The sequence below is a fragment of the Coregonus clupeaformis genome, chromosome 29 (genome assembly GCF_020615455.1).
Source record: "Coregonus clupeaformis isolate EN_2021a chromosome 29, ASM2061545v1, whole genome shotgun sequence".
Lineage (NCBI taxonomy): Eukaryota > Metazoa > Chordata > Actinopteri > Salmoniformes > Salmonidae > Coregonus > Coregonus clupeaformis.
This window is the reverse complement of record NC_059220.1, coordinates 26,169,287-26,191,148: the sequence shown is the minus strand read 5'-3', so window position 1 is coordinate 26,191,148 and position 21,862 is coordinate 26,169,287. Positions and strand designations below refer to the sequence as shown.

Genomic DNA, 21,862 nt, shown 5'->3' with positions numbered 1-21,862 from the left:
AGGACTCAGCCACACACTCCCTCACAGAGAGCCAGTGAAAGGACATTATGGCTCTAGGAACAATTCTAAAGACTTTTAAATGAATGAATCGCCCACTCTCCTTGAACTGGAAAATGTCAATTTCTTTCAAGGAAAATGGAAAACTGCATGAGTTATTACGCACATGAAAGCCACGCCATAAAGGTTAATTTAGCTGAAGTTGCTCTAGAAATGTATCGACTTGCGGCGCCATACCAACCAGGACTAAGGTATTTAAGTCTATTCTTGGTAAGGGTGCTTTAGACGTAGCCAGTGATTGGGAGCAATTAGTGACCTCCTCCTTATGGATCAATAGCATGGTGTAACCCACCATTTTACTGAGGCAGTTTATCATAGGCTTAATACACTTTACATTTCATACCTTTCTATTGTGTCTGTTCTTAATAGGGAAACAAATCAATGGTGATACATGGGGACTTGCCTGTGGCCATCCTCTGTCACTGTTGCTCAGTGATATAGGCTATACGCACTGTATCTCCTCTTCCTGTTTTTTCCTCCCACTGCCTCTCTATTAGCCTAGCCATCCTAGCGTGTGTACTATTATAGAAAGATGTCAGTGCTCCTCCAGTCCTTGACCAGCCTGATACAGATCTGTCAGCATCTTTTAAATTGCTTTTCATAGATCAAGTTCTGTCAACACCTGCTGCTTTGCATAATCAAATGTGTGATTTGAATAAAGCTGCATACCTTGTCTGGAGCCTGGCTTGGAGACTTTCATTAAAGTTTCATTAAAACTGAGTGTTTCATGTTGATGCGTTTGGATCCTTCCTTCCCTCCAGGAAAAGCTGGAGTCGAGCCCAAAGCGGGACATGGAGGGCATGGGGACGGCGGACATTAAGTATGGGGACTCAATCTGCTTCGTCATGCATGCGGCCACGGGACTCTGGCTGTCCTACCTGGCGCCTGACGTAAAATCATCTCGCCTGGGCCCTCTCAAGAGACGGGTGAGACACCAATACACTGATTTATTTGTCAAATGTTTGATACAGCCAGGACTTGTTTTAAACATTTCTAACCTAATGAATTAACTGACTTTCAACTTTCAGTGAGAATGGTTATGGTGTGACTATTACACTAGCAGTGATAAAACAAATACCATTTAAAAAACTATTGACCAGAAGCACATGCAATAAATATAATGAGATGAAAGAAATTCCCAGAGCAGATGATGATTCTCTTGATGGTTTTCTAACTGATAGTTTTGAGATAAGTGTAGTGCTTTCCCTGTGACTAAATACTCTGACCCAAATCCTCTGGCTGTAAAGAATGAGATGTGAGAGGATTGCAGGAGCGGTGTGTGGGTAAAGTCACTGGGGAAGCCAAGCCAGGGAAAAAAAGCCATATTACAACCTATGTGTTGTGATAATTGCGTTGTTTGCTCTATAACCTATTAGTTCATATGCCGTGTGACTGTGATATATAGGCCTAAGGCAGAGACAATAAGAAGACACAGTGGCAGAATAAATTCAACCACACCTTTGTTTCATCACTAAACCAGAGAGCAACATCTGTCCACAAATCATATTGCATGTAACAAACAGTTACATGACCTATAGCATGGTCAATCAAGTTAATGTTTCCAACATTTTCGGGCCACTAAACAACTATTGATTTAGAACCTTTCGGAACAAGATCCCACAAAGTAACATGCCCGCAGGCTGCCTAAGTATGGTTCCCAATCAGAGACAACAAGCTACAGCTGCCTCTGATTGGGAACCACCCTGGCCAACATAGATCTAAACGATCTAGAACACAAACATAGAAAAATAAACAATGAAACCTACACACCCTGGCTCAACATAAAGAGTCCCCAGAGCCAGGGCGTGACAGTACCCCCCCCCCCCCCAAATGCGCGGACTGCGACCGCGCCACACCAACACAATAGGGTAGGGGCCGGGTGGGCATTCCGCCTCGGAGGCGGATCCGTCTCCGGGCGTGACCACCACACTCTCTCTACCCCCCCGTTGCGCCCCTGGTCTGGTCTGGCCCCGCTGGCCGGAGCTGGACTGAACACCGGTGGAGCGGATTGCTCTGGCTCCGGCGTGGCGACGCGCACCACTGGCTTGGTGCGGGGAGCAGGAACGGGCCGGACCGGGCTGACGACGCGCACCACTGGCTTGGTGCGGGGAGCAGGAGCGGGCCGGACCGGGCTGACGACGCGCACCATTGGCTTGGTGCGGGAGCAGGAACAGGCCGGACCGGGCTGACGACGCGCACCACTGGCTTGGTTACGGGGAGCAGGAACGGACCGGGCTGATGACACGCACCACTGGCTTGGTGCGGGGAGCAGGAACGGGCCGGACCGGGCTGACGACGAGCACCACTGGCTTGGTGCGGGGAGCAGGAACGGGCCCGACCGGGCTGACGACGCGCACCACTGGCTTAGTGCGGGGAGCAGGAACGGGCCGGACCGGGCTGGCGACGCGCACCACTGGCTTGGTGCGGGGAGCAGGAACGGGCCGGACCGGGCTGACGACGCGCACCACTGGCTTGGTGCGGGGAGCAGGAACGGGCCCGACCGGGCTGACGACGCGCACCACTGGCTTGGTGCGGGGAGCAGGAACGGGCCGGACCGGGCTGGCGACGCGCACCACAGGCTTAGTGCGGGGAGCAGGAACGGGCCTGACCGTACTGGGAACACACACCACTGGCCTTGTGCGGGAATCAGGAACGGGCCGGACCGGACTGGTGACACACACCACTTGCTTGGTGCGAGGAGCGGGACTGGGTTTCCTCATAAACCTCCGCTCCCTCTGCTGCCTAACCAGTTCCTCTCGCCGTGCCTCTACACTCTCCTTCTCCCTCGTGACCAATGACCCCCTTAATCTGGCGGACTCCTCTGCTAACCGGCTGAACCGCTCTATCGCGGCCTCCTGCTGCCTCGTCGTCCACGGCGTGAGCCCCCCCCTAAAATGTTTTTGGGCTTGTCTCTCCCCCGTGAACATGGCCTCCATGGCTCTCACCAGACTCTCACTCCTCTCCTCCCAAGTCCATCCTCTCTCCTCTTCACGCTGCTTGATCCAGTCGTGGTGGGATCTTCTGTCACGTTCGTCGATAGATGAAGCGGACCAAGGCGCAGCGTGATAAACGTACATCTTTTATTGCAGTACACCACACGAACAAAACAACAAACGAAACGTGAAGTCCTAGGTTAACACAAACCTTTCGGAACAAGATCCCACAAAATAACATGCCCGCAGGCTGCCTAAGTATGGTCCCAATCAGAGACAACAAGCTACAGCTGCCTCTGATTGGGAACCACCCTGGCCAACATAGATCTAAACGATCTAGAACACAAACATAGAAAAATAAACAATGAAACCTACACACCCTGGCTCAACATAAAGAGTCCCCAGAGCCAGGGCGTGACAGTACCCCCCCCCCCAAATGCGCGGACTGCGACCGCGCCACACCAACACAATAGGGTAGGGGCCGGGTGGGCATTCCGCCTCGGAGGCGGATCCGTCTCCGGGCGTGACCACCACACTCTCTCTACCCCCCCGTTGCGCCCCTGGTCTGGTCTGGCCCCGCTGGCCGGAGCTGGACTGAACACCGGTGGAGCGGATTGCTCTGGCTCCGGCGTGGCGACGCGCACCACTGGCTTGGTGCGGGGAGCAGGAACGGGCCGGACCGGGCTGACGACGCGCACCACTGGCTTGGTGCGGGGAGCAGGAGCGGGCCGGACCGGGCTGACGACGCGCACCATTGGCTTGGTGCGGGGAGCAGGAACAGGCCGGACCGGGCTGACGACGCGCACCACTGGCTTGGTTACGGGGAGCAGGAACGGACCGGGCTGATGACACGCACCACTGGCTTGGTGCGGGGAGCAGGAACGGGCCGGACCGGGCTGACGACGAGCACCACTGGCTTGGTGCGGGGAGCAGGAACGGGCCCGACCGGGCTGACGACGCGCACCACTGGCTTAGTGCGGGGAGCAGGAACGGGCCGGACCGGGCTGGCGACGCGCACCACTGGCTTGGTGCGGGGAGCAGGAACGGGCCGGACCGGGCTGACGACGCGCACCACTGGCTTGGTGCGGGGAGCAGGAACGGGCCCGACCGGGCTGACGGCGTGCACCACTGGCTTGGTGCGGGGAGCAGGAACGGGCCGGACCGGGCTGGCGACGCGCACCACAGGCTTAGTGCGGGAGCAGGAACGGGCCTGACCGTACTGGGAACACACACCACTGGCCTTGTGCGGGAATCAGGAACGGGCCGGACCGGACTGGTGACACACACCACTTGCTTGGTGCGAGGAGCGGGACTGGGTTTCCTCATAAACCTCCGCTCCCTCTGCTGCCTAACCAGTTCCTCTCGCCGTGCCTCTACACTCTCCTTCTCCCTCGTGACCAATGACCCCCTTAATCTGGCGGACTCCTCTGCTAACCGGCTGAACCGCTCTATCGCGGCCTCCTGCTGCCTCGTCGTCCACGGCGTGAGCCCCCTAAAATGTTTTTGGGCTTGTCTCTCCCCGTGAACATGGCCTCCATGGCTCTCACCAGACTCTCACTCCTCTCCTCCCAAGTCCATCCTCTCTCCTCTTCACGCTGCTTGATCCAGTCGTGGTGGGATCTTCTGTCACGTTCGGCCGATAGATGAAGCGGACCAAGGCGCAGCGTGATAAACGTACATCTTTTATTGCAGTACACCACACGAACAAAACAACAAACGAAACGTGAAGTCCTAGGTTAACACAAACCTTTCGGAACAAGATCCCACAAAATAACATGCCCGCAGGCTGCCTAAGTATGGTCCCAATCAGAGACAACAAGCTACAGCTGCCTCTGATTGGGAACCACCCTGGCCAACATAGATCTAAACAATCTAGAACACAAACATAGAAAACTAAACAATGAAACCTACACACCCTGGCTCAACATAAAGAGTCCCCAGAGCCAGGGCGTGACACTACCAAACGTACTAGCTGCCTGGTACTCAGCACTCTATTGTCCCTCTAATCACTCTGACATCAATGCAAATTGTGACGTCACGAGAGGCTACACAGCTTTCAGCGGGATTGCTCAAGTAGTGCAAGGAGACAAGGTTCAAACAAAACAAGGATTTTATTATAGGTCTTGGGAAATTAACGAAAATATAACAAAATTCTGTTCTCTTGTGGCTCTTTAAGGGTTAACAGTTCAGGGATGTCTCTTCCACATCCAAAATCATAATTCTCACTCGCTCAGATAACTTTTCCCCAGCCTTACTGTAGTCCACGTTGCAGCTATTGGCCAACCCAGCAAAAAGTCCTTCCAAATGTCTCTCACGTATTTCCACAGGTGCATATATCCCAAGGTGAGTATTTCCCAAAGGTAAGTATCTCCAAATCCTTATATTCCTCATGGAAGTGGACGTGCAGCACTCTTGTCCTCCAGAGAGCCCAGGTTGGAGACTGTGTCTCTTCCCTTCCCAAAACCTTCAGCTCATCAGCTCCTCATTTGTTTCAGCTGCGTGGGAAGATTGGCCATAGAGGGGTGGAGTTCCCGACCATACCAGCAGATGGAGCCATAGCTGTCTGGGTTTGCAGCCATCTCAGGGGGATGTAACGTCCCTCCAGGACACAGCCTCTCGTGACATCACAAAATGTAATCGAAAATCAAATCAAACACTTCATGAGAGCCCATGAGCTCATGTTGTGCAACATTTCTATAAGCTATGCAATTGCATGAGAAAACAGAGTTTTGATAGCCTCTATTAAAAAGAGGAGGATCCCATCAGCTTTCTATAGGCTGGGCCTACTATATTTATTTCTCAACTTTCCTAATATTAAGCACATTGCCACAGGAGTGGCATTAAAATTAACCACTGGAAAAGCGTCCTCCATTTGCTATTTAAGTGCATAGATTTAAGTGTTCTGAGACAGGTAATGGTCCATTCTAAATCAAAACTAATTTCACACATATATAACTTAGTATATGTAAAGACAAGATTAAATAATGATGGGTGACAATATTAGCCTATCACTTGTGAATGATATATTATCACTTGTGAATGATGCCCAGCTTGTGTGTAAGGCAAGAAACAGCGCATGCCTTTTTTTACTGGCTGACGAAAAGTAAATATGGACAGTTCTTCTAACATCTTCAATATGTGCCTCGGAATTCGATAAGAAGGATGCGCAGTTGCGTCTCTGTCTTCACTTATAGCCTACTTCGGAGCTGAGATAGATGCCTGTGAGAAGAACCCGATCACGTGACGGGCATTGGCTAATAAGAATTGAGATATCTGAGAGAGCCATGTGAGTGAGAGGTGCTTTGGAACATGCAGCCGGGAGAAGGGAATATAATTATTATATTCAGCCCAAGGGCACAACGGCCACTGGCCGCAAAAGGCATGGATTTTTTTAGGGAGCAGTACGGCCACACTAGGGAAACCCACCGGGAAATTTGAGGCATTATCAAGTGCTTGTCAAATTGTGAATGAGAGACTGATGAAGTGTGTGCAGCCTGTGCAAGAAACAAAGCAGAGCTCAGGCCTTTCATGCAACTTTTTTCAAATCATCATTAGAGTCGCACTCCCTCAGAAATCTTTTGGAGAAAACATCCTTTCTATTTTATTTAGCTATGTAAAGTAATGCCACGGAATTCTAAGCAAATCTTGTCTGCTAAATGAACTAGTGTAGCGTTTTCACAAAAAGCTGGTTCTCCAGGAGGCGTTGGAGGACCTGTCGGACATGGAGCACATGTTCTTGCGTGGAGCGGGAGAAGACGAGGATGTCGTTGAGGTAGACGAAGACGAACCGGTTCAACATGTCGCGGAGAACATCATTAACCTGGGCCTGGAACACAGCTGGAGCATTGGTAAGGCCAAATGGCATGACCAGATACTCGTAGTAACCGCTGGCCGTGTTGAAGGCAGTCTTCCACTCGTCCCCCTCCCGTATCCGCACCAGGTGGTAGGCGTTCCGTAGGTCCAGCTCGGAGAACACGTTGGCACCCTGGAGCGGCTCGAAGGCCGGGGAGATGAGTGGTAGCGGGTAGCGGTTCTTCACCGTGATGTCGTTGAGGCCCTGGTAGTCGATGCACGGGCGCAGGGTTTTGTCCTTCTTCTCCACAAAGATGAACCCGGCAGCTAGGGAGTCCTCAATGTAGGTCTCCATAGCCTTGGTCTCCGGACCCAACAGCGAGTACAGTCGTTCCTGGGACGGAGTGGTGCCTGGGAGAAGGTCGATTCCGCAGTTGTAGGGTTGGTGCGGCGGAAGCGAAGTGGCCCGGGCCTTACTGAACACCTCCCGGAGGTCCTGGTACTCCGCGGGAATGGCGGAGAGGTCCGAGGCTACTTCCGAGCCCCCAGGAAGACGTCCCGGGGCAGGCTGCGCTGACTTCAGGTAATGAGCGTGGCAGAACGGGCTCCAGCCCATGAGAGCACCAGTAGACCAGTCAATAAAGGGGTTGTGTCACTGGAGCCAAGATAACCCAATACCACAGGAACCTGGGGAGACTTAGCAGGAATTGGATCATCTCGCTGTGCTTCCCTGATATTCGCAGGTTGATGGGGGTGGTATTGTGGGTGACCTGGCCTATAGAGCGCCCGTCCAGCGCTCTAACGTCCATGGGAATGGAGAGGGGCTGAGTGGGGATGCCCAGCTCGGACGCTACCCTGTTTGGGGAGTCTCCCACATGCCTTTTGGCAAACACCAAACGTGTTTGCTTATTCTTTTCTTTAAGCAATGGCTTTTTTCTGTCAACTCTTCCGTAAAGCCCAGCTCTATGGCGTGTACGGCTTAAAGTGGTCCTATGGTCAGATACTCCAATCTCCGCTGTGGAACTTTGCAGCTCCTTCAGGGTTATCTTTGGTCTCTTTGTTGCCTCTCTGATTAATGCCCTCCTTGCCTGGTCTGTGAGTTTTGGTGGGTGGCCCTCTCTTGGCAGGTTTGTTGTGGTGCCATATTCTTTCCATTTTTTAATAATGGATTTAATGGTGCTCCGTGGGATGTTCAAAGTTTCGGATCTTTTTTTATAACCCAACCCTGATCTGTACTTGTCCACAACTTTGTCCCTGACCTGTTTGGAGAGCTCCTTGGTCTTCATGGTGCTGCTTGCTTGGTGGTTCCCCTTGCTTAGTGGTGTTGCAGACTCTGTAGCCTTTCAGAACAGGTGTATATAAACTGAGATCATGTGACAGATCATGTGACACTTAGATTGCACACAGGTGGACTTTATTTAACTAATTATGTGACTTCTGAAAGTAATTGGTAGCACAAGATCTTATTTAGGGGCTTCATAGCAATGGGGGTAAATACATATGCACGCACCACTTTTCCGTTCTTTATTTTCTCGAATTTTTTGAAACAAGTTATTTTTTTCATTTCACTTCACCAATTTGGACTATTTTGTGTATGTCCATTACATGAAATCCAAATAAAAAAAACATTTACATTACAGGTTGAAATGCAACAAAATAGGAAAAACGCCAAGGGGGATGAATACTTTTTCAAGGCACTGTACATATATACATTTGCAAACATAAAATAAAAACTGTTTTGGCTTTGTCATTATGGGGTATTGTGTGTAGATTGATGAGGGGATACAATTATTTAATCCATTTTAGAATAAGGCTGTAACGTAACAAAATGTGGAAAAAGGGAAGGGGTCTGAATACTTTCCGAATGCACTGCATATGGGCTGCATGATGCGACTATAGGCTATTGATGATTTGAGAAAGAAAAAAAGCTTGCTCTCTGTTCCTCGTCTCAGGCTGCACAGCTGTTCTCTCATCAAGTGATCATTTTCACCCATCAGACTATTCTCAATTTTAATCTTGTCTTTACTTATATGTAAAATAAGTTTTGATTTAGAATGGCCCATTATGAAATGGGCAGGAACAGGGGCAGGGGAATAAGACAGTCTGTATGCAGTCCAACAGCGAATGGAAGCCGCATGTGTTTAATATGAGCAGCTGATAAATATATATTTAAGAACACTTATTTCCCTCAATTTTTCTGCCATGCGTAATATGCAGTAGGCTATGCATTGTATAACGGCACAATCATCATTTTAATCCAGCTTTTTCTTTCAGGCTTGGGCTCATAAGCCTATGCATAAGCTCTAATATGCACTTTCCATTTCGTTGTGTTAGGGTTTGAAACAACATCCACAACAACCATGTTTTACACTGTTTCAACATGCTGTTGAACTTCTTTCTTAAAATTGATCATCACAGTGGGGTTAGTTGTAAAAGTACGATAGGCCTACTGTTTTGATGATAAGTGTTGGATGTGATTTTCGATGCATTTGCGTTGATGTCAGAGTGGTTAGAGGGACGATAGTGCCCTGAGTACCAGGTCATTAGGACCTGATGGTAGTTAGCAAGTTGGGTTAGCAAGTTGGGTAATACCAACGCATGTCCAGAGTGCATAAAAGGAGATTATGTGGAATTTTACTGCGGTCATGACCCATGACTGCCGGTGTGGTGGTAATATGGTCACCGCAACAGCCCAATGCCAGGTCCATTCACAGTTGAGCTCACTCAGTTTAGCTCAACGCTGATTGGCTATTTTTATTTATTTTTTATTATCAAGGGAGGCGAAATGCTTGCTGGCTTCCCTTGCATTCAATACTACTACAACTTTTTTTTATTGGTCAATGTTTTTGGGAAGCCTGGCTTTCCTTGGCATCCACAAATACACACCTCTGGAGGATTGTACTATATGTGACAGTCCCTCAACTCCACAGAAATGCAGCCTAATAGCCTGTAGTGTCAGCAGCACCTGTGTTACAGCCTAGCCATGCTCAACACCGCTAATCAGGGGTGTCATTCCGTTCCACTGTTCCGACCAGCAAAATAAAGTTCTGAACCGGTTCAAACCCCCCAAAAAGTATATAGTTCCTTTCTGTTCCTATTTTAACCTGTGAAATCGACATCGTTTATACATTAGGCTCATTCAATCACTTCACCAATCAGTGTGCTTGATGGACAGACAAGTGTAGGACGTGAGATACAACTGCAATTTTGGATTTTGTGGGTGGGGAGCAAGCGAAAGAGAGGGGTGGACATGGAGGAGGCTTGGCTTGAAGCGCTTACCGTCATGATATGACGTGCATTATAATGTGTTTAGGATATTAGTAGTAGGCCTATCATTCCTACTTCACTGAATTACATAATTATATACTAGCTACTTACCTACGGAGGAGCGGCTAATATGGAGGAACTTTGAATGTCCGAACATTGGCTCAACACCCTGGACCAGAGCTAATAACAAGCTTGTGTATGCAGCGGCACCAGAATTCAAAACATGTTGTACCTTTTTGTAGTTTATAAATCCAATGTGAAACGTGATAACTAATAGTATCCTTAACTAGCCTAGAAAAAGCTGGCAGGCAGACACTGTGAGGAGAAGTTTCTGAGTTTAGAGTGAGTGCTTTGCATAGGCGCGTTGATAGCAAAACAAATGCTCAGAACTTTAAATAATTCCCTGAACCGGTTCCAACCTCTGCCGCTAATGTCTGGAAATTGCTCCCTTTCTCTCCCGCCCTCGATTCTTTTCTTTGCCCTTATCTTTCCTTCCTTCCTCTATTTCTCTCTCTCTCTCTCTCTCTCTCTCTCTCTCTCTCTCTCTCTCTCTCTCTCTCTCTCTCTCTCTCTCTCTCTCTCTCTCTCTCTCTCGCTATCTCTCACTCTCTCGCTATCCCCCCTCTCTCTCCCTCCTTTGCCTACCCCCCCTTTTCCCTCTTTCTCTGTCTCCCTCCCTCCTCCAGGCCTGCCTCCACTCTGAGGGTCATATGGATGATGGGCTGACCTTGCAGCGGTGTCAGCACGAAGAGTCCCGTGCTGCTCGCATAATCCGTAACACCACCCGCCTCTTCAGCCACTTCATCAGGTAGCACCACCATCACCGCTACACCACCACTAAACCACACAACTACAATTTTGGATGACTGTTATAGGTCACCGTAATAACCATTCGAATAGCAAAAGAAAAAAGATATATATTTATACAGTGCCTTCAGAAAGTATTCATACCCCTTGACTTATTCCACAGGCTGATTTTTGAAAATGTTTTTTGTAAGATTCAATTTAATATTATATTATACAAACATACACATACAAATGACAACATCATACAAACATCAACTACATGACACCTGCCCAGACCCACTAGCACACACCCCTCTCCAGCGCCCTCATCACATGGCCTAAAACTGCACCATTTTGTTTCTCTCCGTAGCGCACACACTTTAATTGGATTTTTCCCTTGTGTTAATGATGGCTGATTGATTTAAGTTTTTAGTATATGTTTTTTCAAGATGAGTGATGAGAAGAGAATTGTCATGTCTTTAAATATGCAGACAGACGGATTAAAAGTAAGTTTACATTGTAATAATTTTAACAAAGTGAAAACATGTTTATATACTTTTTTTTACATTTATTGAAAATGAAATGCAGAAACTTCTCATTTACATAAGTATTCACAACACTGACTCAATACTTTGTAGAAGCACCTTTGGCAGCGATTACAGCTTTGAGCTGTCTTGGGTATGTCTATATCAGCTTTGCACATCTGGATTTGGGGATTTTCTCCCATTCTTCCTTCCAGATTTTCTCAAGCTCTGTTAAGTTAGATGGGGAGCAGTGGTGAACAGCAATCTTCAAGTCTTTCCACAGATTTTAAATGAGATTCAGGTCTGGGGTTTGGTTGGGCCACTCAAGGACTTTCACATTCTTGTTCTAAAGCCATTCCAGCGTTGCTTTGGCTGTATGCTTGGGGTCATTGTCCTGTTGGAATGTAAATCTTCGCCCCAGTCTAAGGTCGTTTGCACTTTGAAGGAAGTTCTCATCAAGGATGTGGCTGTATTTGGCTCCATTCATTGTTCCCTCTATCCTTACCAGTCTCCCAGTCCCATAGCATGATGCTGCCACCACCATGCTTCACAGTAGGGATGGTATTAGATGGGTGATGAGCTGAGTTACATTTTTGTCTCATCAGACCACAGAATCTTTTGCCTTATGCTCTCAGAGTATTTCATGTGCCTTTTTCTCAGGAGTGGCTTCCAGATTGGTGAAGTGCTGTAGAGACTGTTGTCCTTCTGGCAGGTTCTCCCATCTCAGCCAAGGAACTCTGTAATCATTGGGTTCTTGGCCACCTCCCTGACCAAGGTCCTTCTTGCTCGGTTGCTCAGTTTGGTCGGATGGCAGGCAGTTTGGTCGGACGGCCAGAGTCTGGGTAGTTCCATATTTTTTTCAATTTCCAAACTATGGAGACCACTGTGCTCTTGGAAACGATCAACACTCTAGAAATGGTTTATACCCTTCCACAGATATATGCCTCATCACAATTCTATCTCGGAGATCTAAGGACAGTTTTTTTCAAATCAAATCACAGTTCCTTGGACTTCATGGTATAGTTTCTACTCTGACATGCACTGTCAACTGTGGGACCTTATATAGACAGGTGTGTTTCTTTCTAAATCATGTCCAAACAATTGAATTGACCACAGGTGGACTCCAATCAAGTTGTAGTGACATCTCAAGGATGCTCAAAGGAAATTGGATGCACCTCCATTTGGAGTGTCATAGCAAAGGGTTGTGAATACTTATGTACATTTCTGTATTTCATTTTCAATAAATTAGCAAACATTTAACTTTGTCATTATGGGGTATTGTTTGTGAGGGAAAAAATCAATTTAATACATGTTGAATTCAGCATGTAACAACAAAATGTGGAATAAGTCAAGGGGTATGAATACTCTCTAAAGGCATTGTATATAGTTATTTTTAAGACACACATTTTCTCCTCTCCTTTGCTCCTGACTACATGTGCTGCTGTTGCTGCAGGGAGGAGGGCATTGCCTAGGCAACTGAAGACTCGTTTGCTACAACACCTTGCTTGTTTGAGCAAGGAGAAACAAAGATTAATCACTTTGTAGAGTCCATGTTACAGCAAAAACGGACTGAACTGCACGAATGCCCTGTCATCCCAATTCAGATTTTTTTTACGGCCAATGCCGATACCGATTTTTTGGGGTCAAGGAGGCCGATGGACGATATACAGTGGGGGAAAAAACTATTTAGTCAGCCACCAATTGTGCAAGTTCTCCCACTTAAAAAGATGAGAGAGGCCTGTAATTTTCATCATATGTACACGTCAACTATGACAGACAAATTGAGAAGAAATCAATCCAGAAAATCACATTGTAGGATTTGTAATGAATTTATTTGCAAATTATGGTGGAAAATAAGTATTTGGTCACCTACAAACAAGCAAGATTTCTGGCTCTCACAGACCTGTAACTTCTTATTTAAGAGGCTCCTCTGTCCTCCACTCGTTACCTGTATTAATGGCACCTGTTTGAACTTGTTATCAGTATAAAAGACACCTGTCCACAACCTCAAACAGTCACACTCCAAACTCCACTATGGCCAAGACCAAAGAGCTGTCAAAGGACACCAGAAACAAAATTGTAGACCTGCACCAGGCTGGGAAGACTGAATCTGCAATAGGTAAGCAGCTTGGTTTGAAGAAATCAACTGTGGGAGCAATTATTAGGAAATGGAAGACATACAAGACCACTGATAATCTCCCTCGATCTGGGGGCTCCACGCAAGATCTCACCCCGTGGGGTCAAAATGATCACAAGAACGGTGAGCAAAAATCCCAGAACCACACGGGGGGGACCTAGTGAATGACCTGCAGAGAGCTGGGACCAAAGTAACAAAGCCTACCATCAGTAACACACTACGCCGCCAGGGACTCAAATCCTGCAGTGCCAGACGTGTCCCCCTGCTTAAGCAGGCTCTGTCGTAGCCGGCCGTGACCGGGAGACCCATGGGGCGGCGCACAATTGGCCCAGCGTCGTCCAGGGTAGGGGAGGGAATGGCCAGCAGGGATGTAGCTCAGCAGGGATGTAGCTCAGTTGGTAGAGTATGGCGTTTGCAACGGCAGGGTTGTGGGTTCGATTCCCATAGGGGGCCTGTATGTAAAAAATTATGTATGCACTCACTAACTGTAAGTCGCTCTGGATAAGATGTAAATGTAAATGTAAAGGATAGACTGAATGGGGCCATGTATCGTGAGATTTTGAGTGAAAACCTCCTTCCATCAGCAAGGGCATTGAAGATGAAACGTGGCTGGGTCTTTCAGCATGACAATGATCCCAAACACACCGCCCGGGCAACAAAGAAGTGGCTTCGTAAGAATCATTTCAAGGTCCTGGAGTGGCCTAGCCAGTCTCCAGATCTCAACCCCATAGAAAATCTTTGGAGGGAGTTGAAAGTCCGTGTTGCCCAGCGACAGCCCCAAAACATCACTGCTCTAGAGGAGATCTGCATGGAGGAATGGGCCAAAATACCAGCAACAGTGTGTGAAAACCTTGTGAAGACTTACAGAAAACGTTTGACCTGTGTCATTGCCAACAAAGGGTATATAACAAAGTATTGAGAAACTTTTGTTATTGACCAAATACTTATTTTCCACCATAATTTGATTAATTCATTAAAAATCCTACAATGTGATTTTCTGAAAAAAAATTCTCATTTTGTCTGTCATAGTTGACGTGTACCTATGATGAAAATTACAGGCCTCTCTCATCTTTTTAAGTGGGAGAACTTGCACAATTGGTGGCTGACTAAATACTTTTTTCCCCCACTGTATACACTGCTCAAAAAAATAAAGGGAACACTAAAATAACACATGCTAGATCTGAATGAATGAAATAATCTTATTAAATACTTTTTTCTTTACATAGTTGAATGTGCTGACAACAAAATCACACAAGAATTATCAATGGAAATCAAATTTATCAACCCATGGAGGTCTGGATTTGGAGTCACCCTCAAAATTAAAGTGGAAAACCACACTACAGGCTGATCCAACTTTGATGTAATGTCCTTAAAACAAGTCAAAATGAGGCTCAGTAGTGTGTGTGGCCTCCACGTGCCTGTATGACCTCCCTACAACGCCTGGGCATGCTCCTGATGAGGTGGCGGATGGTCTCCTGAGGGATCTCCTCCCAGACCTGGACTAAAGGATGGAGCGAGACATGATGTCCCAGATGTGCTCAATTGGATTCAGGTCTGGGGAACGTGCGGGCCAGTCCATAGCATCAATGCCTTCCTCTTGCAGGAACTGCTGACACACTCCAGCCACATGAGGTCTAGCATTGTCTTGCATTAGGAGGAACCCAGGGCCAACCGCACCAGCATATGGTCTCACAAGGGGTCTGAGGATCTCATCTTGGTACCTAATGGCAGTCAGGAGGTACTCTGGCGAGCACATGGAGGGCTGTGCGGCCCCCCAAAGAAATGCCACCCCACACCATGACTGACCCACCGCCAAACCGGTCATGCTGGAGGATGTTGCAGGCAGCAGAACGTTCTCCACGGCATCTCCAGACTCTGTCACGTCTGTCACATGTGCTCAGTGTGAACCTGCTTTCATCTGTGAAGAGCACAGGGCGCCAGTGGTGAATTTGCCAATCTTGGTGTTCTCTGGCAAATGCCAAACGTCCTGCACGGTGTTGGGCTGTAAGCACAACCCCCACCTGTGGACGTCGGGCCCTCATACCACCCTCATGGAGTCTGTTTCTGACCGTTTGAGCAGACACATGCACATTTGTGGCCTGCTGGAGGTCATTTTGCAGGGCTCTGGCAGTGCTCCTCCTGCTCCTCCTTGCACAAAGGCGGAGGTAGCAGTCCTGCTGCTGGGTTGTTGCCCTCCACTGGCCTGTCTCCTGGTAGCGCCTCCATGCTCTGGACACTACGCTGACAGACACAGCAAACCTTCTTGCCACAGCTCGCATTGATGTGCCATCCTGGATGAGCTGCACTACCTGAGCCACTTGTGTGGGTTGTAGACTCCGTCTCATGCTACCACTAGAGTGAAAGCACCGCCAGCATTCAAAAGTGACCAAAACATCAGCCAGGAAGCATAGGAACGGAGAAGTGGTCTGTGGTCACCACCTGCAAAACCAGTCCTTTATTGGGGGTGTCTTGCTAATTGCCTATAATTTCCACCTGTTGTCTATTCCATTTGCACAACAGATTGTGAAATGTATTGTCAATCAGTGTTGCTTCCTAAGTGGACAGTTTGATTTCACAGAAGTGTGATTGACTTGGAGTTACATTGTGTTGTTTAAGTGTTCCCTTTATTTTTTTGAGCAGTGTATTTAACATGATTTTTTAATGACTACCTCATTTCTGTACCCCACACATACAATTATTTGTAAGGTCCCTTAGTCGAGTGGTGAATTTCAAACACAGATTCAACCACAACGACCAGGGAGGTTTTCCAATGCCTTGCAAAGAAGGGCACCTATTGGTAGATGAGTAAAATAAAAGCAGACATTGAAATCCCTCTGAACATGGTGAAGTTATTAATTACACTTTAGATGGTGAATCAATAAGCCCAGTCATTACAAAGGTACAGGCGTCCTTCCTAACTGAGTTGCCAGAGAGGAAGGCCAATGGTGACTTTTAAACAGTTACAGAGTTTAATGGCTGTGATAGGATAAAACTAAGGATGGATCAACAACATTGTAGTTACTCCACAAAACGTACCTAATTGACACAGGGAGTAATAAAGTAATACTGCAAAATGTGCCAAAGCAAGTGTTATGTTTGTGGCAAATCCAATACAACACATTATTGAGTACCACTCTCTATATTCACAATGACTGGAACGAATTGCAAAAATCTCTGAAGCTGGAGACTCTTATCTCCCTCACTAACTTTAAGCATCAGTTGTCAGAGCACCTTACCGATCACTGCACCTGTACACAGACCATCTAAAGTTAGCCCACCCAACTACCTCATCCCTATATTGTTATTTATTTTGCTCTTTTGCACCCCAGTATCTCTATTTGCACATAATCTCTTGCACATCTAGCATTCCAGTGTTAATACTATTGTAATTATTTTGCACTATAGCCTATTTATTGCCTTACCTCCATAACTTGCTACATTTGCACACACTGTATATATATTTTCTGTTGTATTCTTGACTTTATGTTTTTTACCCCATATGTAACTCTGTGTTGTTTTTATCGCACTGCTTTGCTTTATCTTGGCCAGGTCGCAGTTGTAAATGAGAACTTGTTCTCAACTGGCTTACCTGGTTAAATAAAGGTGAAATAAAAAAAAAATATATATATTTTCAAGCATAGTGGTGACTGCATCATGTTATGTGTATCCATGTAATCGTTAAGGACTGGGGAGTTTTTCAGAATAAAAAAGAAATGGAATGGAGCTAAACACAGGCAAAATCCTGCCTGGCAGGGTTGGTCCTACAAAGCCAGAGCCCCCTGATGGGAGAGCATTATATACAAGGAAATTCTCAAAGCTGCTAATGAGAACCTTGACGACCTTTTACCTAGCCGGTGGGGATTCCGGTGGGGTACCCCCACCCAGGTAGTGGCAGTGCTGGCAACACTGGCTGCAGTAACCCTTGGGGAGGGGGTCACACTCGGACAATCAGAGAGGGGGTTTATCATTGTGGCCCAGGTGGCGAAATATACTTCTCCCATGGGCAAAGAAATTCAAAAGGGGTGATGATATTAATTAATAGTAATTTCGATCCGAATGTGCAAATTGTCCAAATAGATACGCAAGGTAGATGGATTATTTTAAATATGTTATTGGACAATAAACAGATATGGCTCATTAACATTTACGGACCAAATAATGATGATCCACACTTCTTTGACAATATATATAATAAATTATCAACCCTGCAAGCAATTCAAGACAATATTATTATGGTGGGGGATTATAATACTGTTTTAAATAGCTCAATTACATTTACATTTTTACATTTTAGTCATTTAGCAGACGCTCTTATCCAGAGCGACTTACAGGAGCAATTAGGGTTAAGTGCCTTGCTCAAGGGCACATTTACGTCATTTAGCAGACGCTCTTATCCAGAGCGACTTACAAATTGGTGCATTCACCCTATAGCCAGTGGGAAAACCACTTTACACTTTTTTTTTTTTAATTGTTAAATATTTTTATTTTTTACTTATTTTTTTGGGGGTGGTAGAAGGATTACTTTATCCTATCCCAGGTATTCCTTAAAGAGGTGGGGTTTCAAATGTCTCCGGAAGGTGGTGAGTGACTCCGCTGTCCTGGCGTCGTGAGGGAGCTTGTTCCACCATTGGGGTGCCAGAGCAGCGAACAGTTTTGACTGGGCTGAGCGGGAACTATGCTTCCGCAGAGGAAGGGGAGCCAGCAGGCCAGAGGTGGACCGTAAAGGAAATCACACCACAAACAATCACCCACATGCTCTTAAGGAAATCGTGAATGTCATGGATACATTAGAACTAGTAGATATATGGAGGCTTAAATATACTGATCTAGTGAGATATACATGGCGGAGACTCAATCAAGCTAGTCGTCTTTACTTCTTTCTTATCTCATTCTCGTTGGCACCAAAAGTTTAAAAGGTGTTGATAGGGGACAAAATGCGGTCGGACCATCATATAATTGGCATATACATTACTCTTACTGAATTTCCACGTGGGCGAGGATATTGGAAATGTTATCAAAGCCTATTGGATGATAATTTATTTTTAACTAGGACAAAGGAATTTATAACTGACTTTTTCCGACATAACATAGGTACAGCAAATCCCCTTATTGTATGGGACACCTTTAAATGTGCCTTTAGAGGCCATGCAATTCAGTACTCATCTCGAAAACAAAAGCAATTTAGGTCAGAAATAGTTTATACTAACAAAGGAAATAGAAAGTCTAAGAGAACAGATAGATGGCAATAAAATCTGTAACAGAGGCTCAGAATAAATTGGAGGAAAAACAAAAAGAAATGGAGAAACTTATTCAAGAAAGATCAAGTGTAATATATTATAAAAATAAAGCAAACTGGATGGAATATGGGGAAAAATGCACCAAATTATTTTTTAATCTTCAACATAGGAATGCTACCTTGGTGCGAGGAGCAGGGACAGACCGGGCCGGACTGGCGACGCGCACCACTGGCTTGGTGCGAGGAGCAGGAACAAGCCGGGCCGGACTGGCGACGCGCACCACTGGCTTGGTGCGAGGAGCAGGGACAGACCGGGCCGGACTGGCGATGCGCACCACCGGCTTGGTGCGAGGAGCAGGAACAGGCCGGACCGGACTGGCGACGCGCACCACCGGCTTGGTGCGAGGAGCAGGAACAGGCCGGGCCGGACTGGCGATGCGCACCACCGCCTTGGTACGAGGAGCAGGGACAGACCGGGCCGGCGCTGGAGGTCTATGACTGTCTCCGTCCTTTACAGTCCGCGCCCCGTCCTCCTCCAGTGAGGACTCCTCCTTGAGCCCCCACGAGTGCAGTGGTCGGGGCTCCTCTCTGTCGCTCCCCGACCACCCTTTTAGCCCCCCCAAAAAAAATTATTGGGGCTGTCTCTCCACCCTGATCCCTTTCAGGGCCTCCATCTTTCTTGCCAGATCCTCTCTTATCTCCCGCCAAGTCCATCCTCTCTGCTCCTCCTCGGCACACTGCTTGGTCCAGGTCTGGTGGGATTTTCTGTCACGTACGTTAAGGAACGGGACGGACCAAGGTGCAGCGTGAACGGCGAACATGTTTATTAACTAATAAACACACGAAACAGTAACCAAAACAACAAACTTAACTGTGACGGTCCAAAGGCTAACACACAAGCCTAAACATGAACATAACAAAATCCCACAACGCAGGCAGGAAAACTGGTTGCCTAAGTATGATCCCCAATCAGAGACAACGAGCGACAGCTGCCTCTAATTAGGAACCACACCCGGCCAAAAATAGAAATACAAACCTAGAATATATTCACACCCTGACCAAACTAGCTAGAGTTCTATAGGCCAGGGCGTGACAGTATGTGTGTGTGTATGTGTGTATATGTGTATGTGTGTGTATGTATGTATATATATATATATGTATGTATGTGTGTATATATGTGTGTATATATGTATGTATATATGTATGTATATATATATATATATATATATATATATATATATATATATATATATATATATATATAAAAGATGGGGGGATTGGAAGTGATGCAGACAATTACATTGATGGAAGTTACAATCTATATGCAATATTAAGCTGATCTACATTTTTTTTTAAATAGCACAGGCAAAAGCCTTATTATTAGTGAATTAACTAAACTAATATTTGCAACAGGAGTTCGATTTTGGTCACTGTGTCAATTCATCCATTTCTCAGTACTGCACCTTCCCAGCTAGACATTCCTCTGCATTGTGTAGTGCTCATGGCTCAGGCGGTGAGTGGCGGCTCGCATAGCAGCAGTTTTGCTACGTAGAGGGTGTAACAAGGTGAGTAGGACGGAGCCAGGCGCAGGAGGTGTGAATCAGAGAATAGGGTTTATTTGGCCAATACAGCAGTATGCAGCAATGAGTAAACCAAATACAGTGTGACTTAAATGCGTACTGGGAAAACAAAACACACAAGTGAATATCCCGGCGATAAAAGTAACATAATGCTCAACACGAGCCAGCGACACCTCCACATGGAACAATAACACACAAAGACATGGGGGAGCAGAGGGAATAATTATACAGAGACTGATGAGGGGATATGTACCAGGTGTGTGTGAAAAACAAGACTGGAACAAATGGAATGATGAAAAGAGGAGCGGCAGTGGCTAGAAGGCCACTGCCCCCGGGTGGAAGTCCCGCAACAGGGAGGGATCGAGAACATCCTTCACCGGGGAGACATGTCAAACGAGGTGTTAATACGGTAATCAGGAGGGATCAGCAACCTATATGTAACCACGTTCACTCTCCTCAGGACTTTGAACGGCCCCACAAACCGCAGGCCCAGCTTCCGGCAGGGCAGGCGGAGGGGCAGGTTCCAGGTCAAGAGCCAGACCCGATCACCCTGTACAAAGACCGGGGCCTCACTGCAGTGGTCAGCGTTGAACTTCTGGCGACGCACGGTGCGCTGTAGGTAGACGTGGGCGGCGTTCCACGTCTCCTCCGCGCGCCGAAAGCAGTCGTCCACCGCAGAAGCTTCTGTCTGGCTCTGATGCCATGGTGCCAGAACCGGCTGATACCCTAAAACAGATTGAAATGGTGACATGTTAGTGGAGGAGTGGCGGAGACAGTTCTGGGCATATTTGGCCCATGGCAAGAACACCGACCACTCCCCCGGCTGGTCCTGGCAGTAGGACCGCAGAAACCTACCCACATCCTGATTCACCTGTTCCACCTGCCCATTAGATTCGGGGTCAAACCCAGAGGTCAGGTTGACCGAGACCCCCAGACGTTCCATGAACGCCTTCCAGACCCTAGACGTAAACTGGGGACCCCGGTCAGACACTATGTCCTCTGGCACCCCGTAGTGCCGGAAGACGTGGATAAAAAGGGCTTCCGCTGTTTGCAGGGCCGTGGGAAGACCGGGCAGAGGAAGGAGGCGGCAGGCTTTAGAAAAGCTGTCCACAACGACCAGGATGGTGGTGTTACCCTGAGAGAGGGGAAGATCAGTTAGAAAATCGATCGATAAGTGGGACCATGGCCGTTGTGGAACTGGTAAGGGATGTAACTTACCCGCTGGAAGGTGACTAGGTGCCTTACTCTAGGCGCACACCGAGCAGATTCCTGGGTCACCAGAGGAGGGGGACGTGTGTGCCCAATAGATAAGACGATCACGGACACTAGACGGCACGTACCGAAGCCCAGCTGGAAACTGAAGTGGAGATGGCTCTGTGCGTAATGCCCGCTCTATGTCCGCGTCCACCATCCACTCCACCGGCGCCACAATGCAGGATGCCAGGAGTATGGGGGTGTTATCAATGGGCCTCTCCTCTGTGTCGTATAGCCGTGACAGTGCGTCTGCCTTCACGTTCTTAGTGCCTGGTATATAGGACAGCGTGAAATCA

The 21,862-nt window shown here is 47.3% G+C and overlaps 1 protein-coding gene across 1 annotated transcript in view; it reads left to right on the top strand.

The window, feature by feature from the left end:
• Positions 1-21,862, top strand: part of LOC121544942 (ryanodine receptor 3) — a 217,922-nt gene that overhangs the window by 92,983 nt on the left and 103,077 nt on the right. The window contains exons 11-12 of the mRNA XM_045209137.1: positions 819-983; positions 10,736-10,857. Of these exons, the coding sequence (XP_045065072.1) occupies positions 819-983; positions 10,736-10,857 (287 nt within the window). The remainder of the gene's footprint in view (positions 1-818; positions 984-10,735; positions 10,858-21,862) is intronic.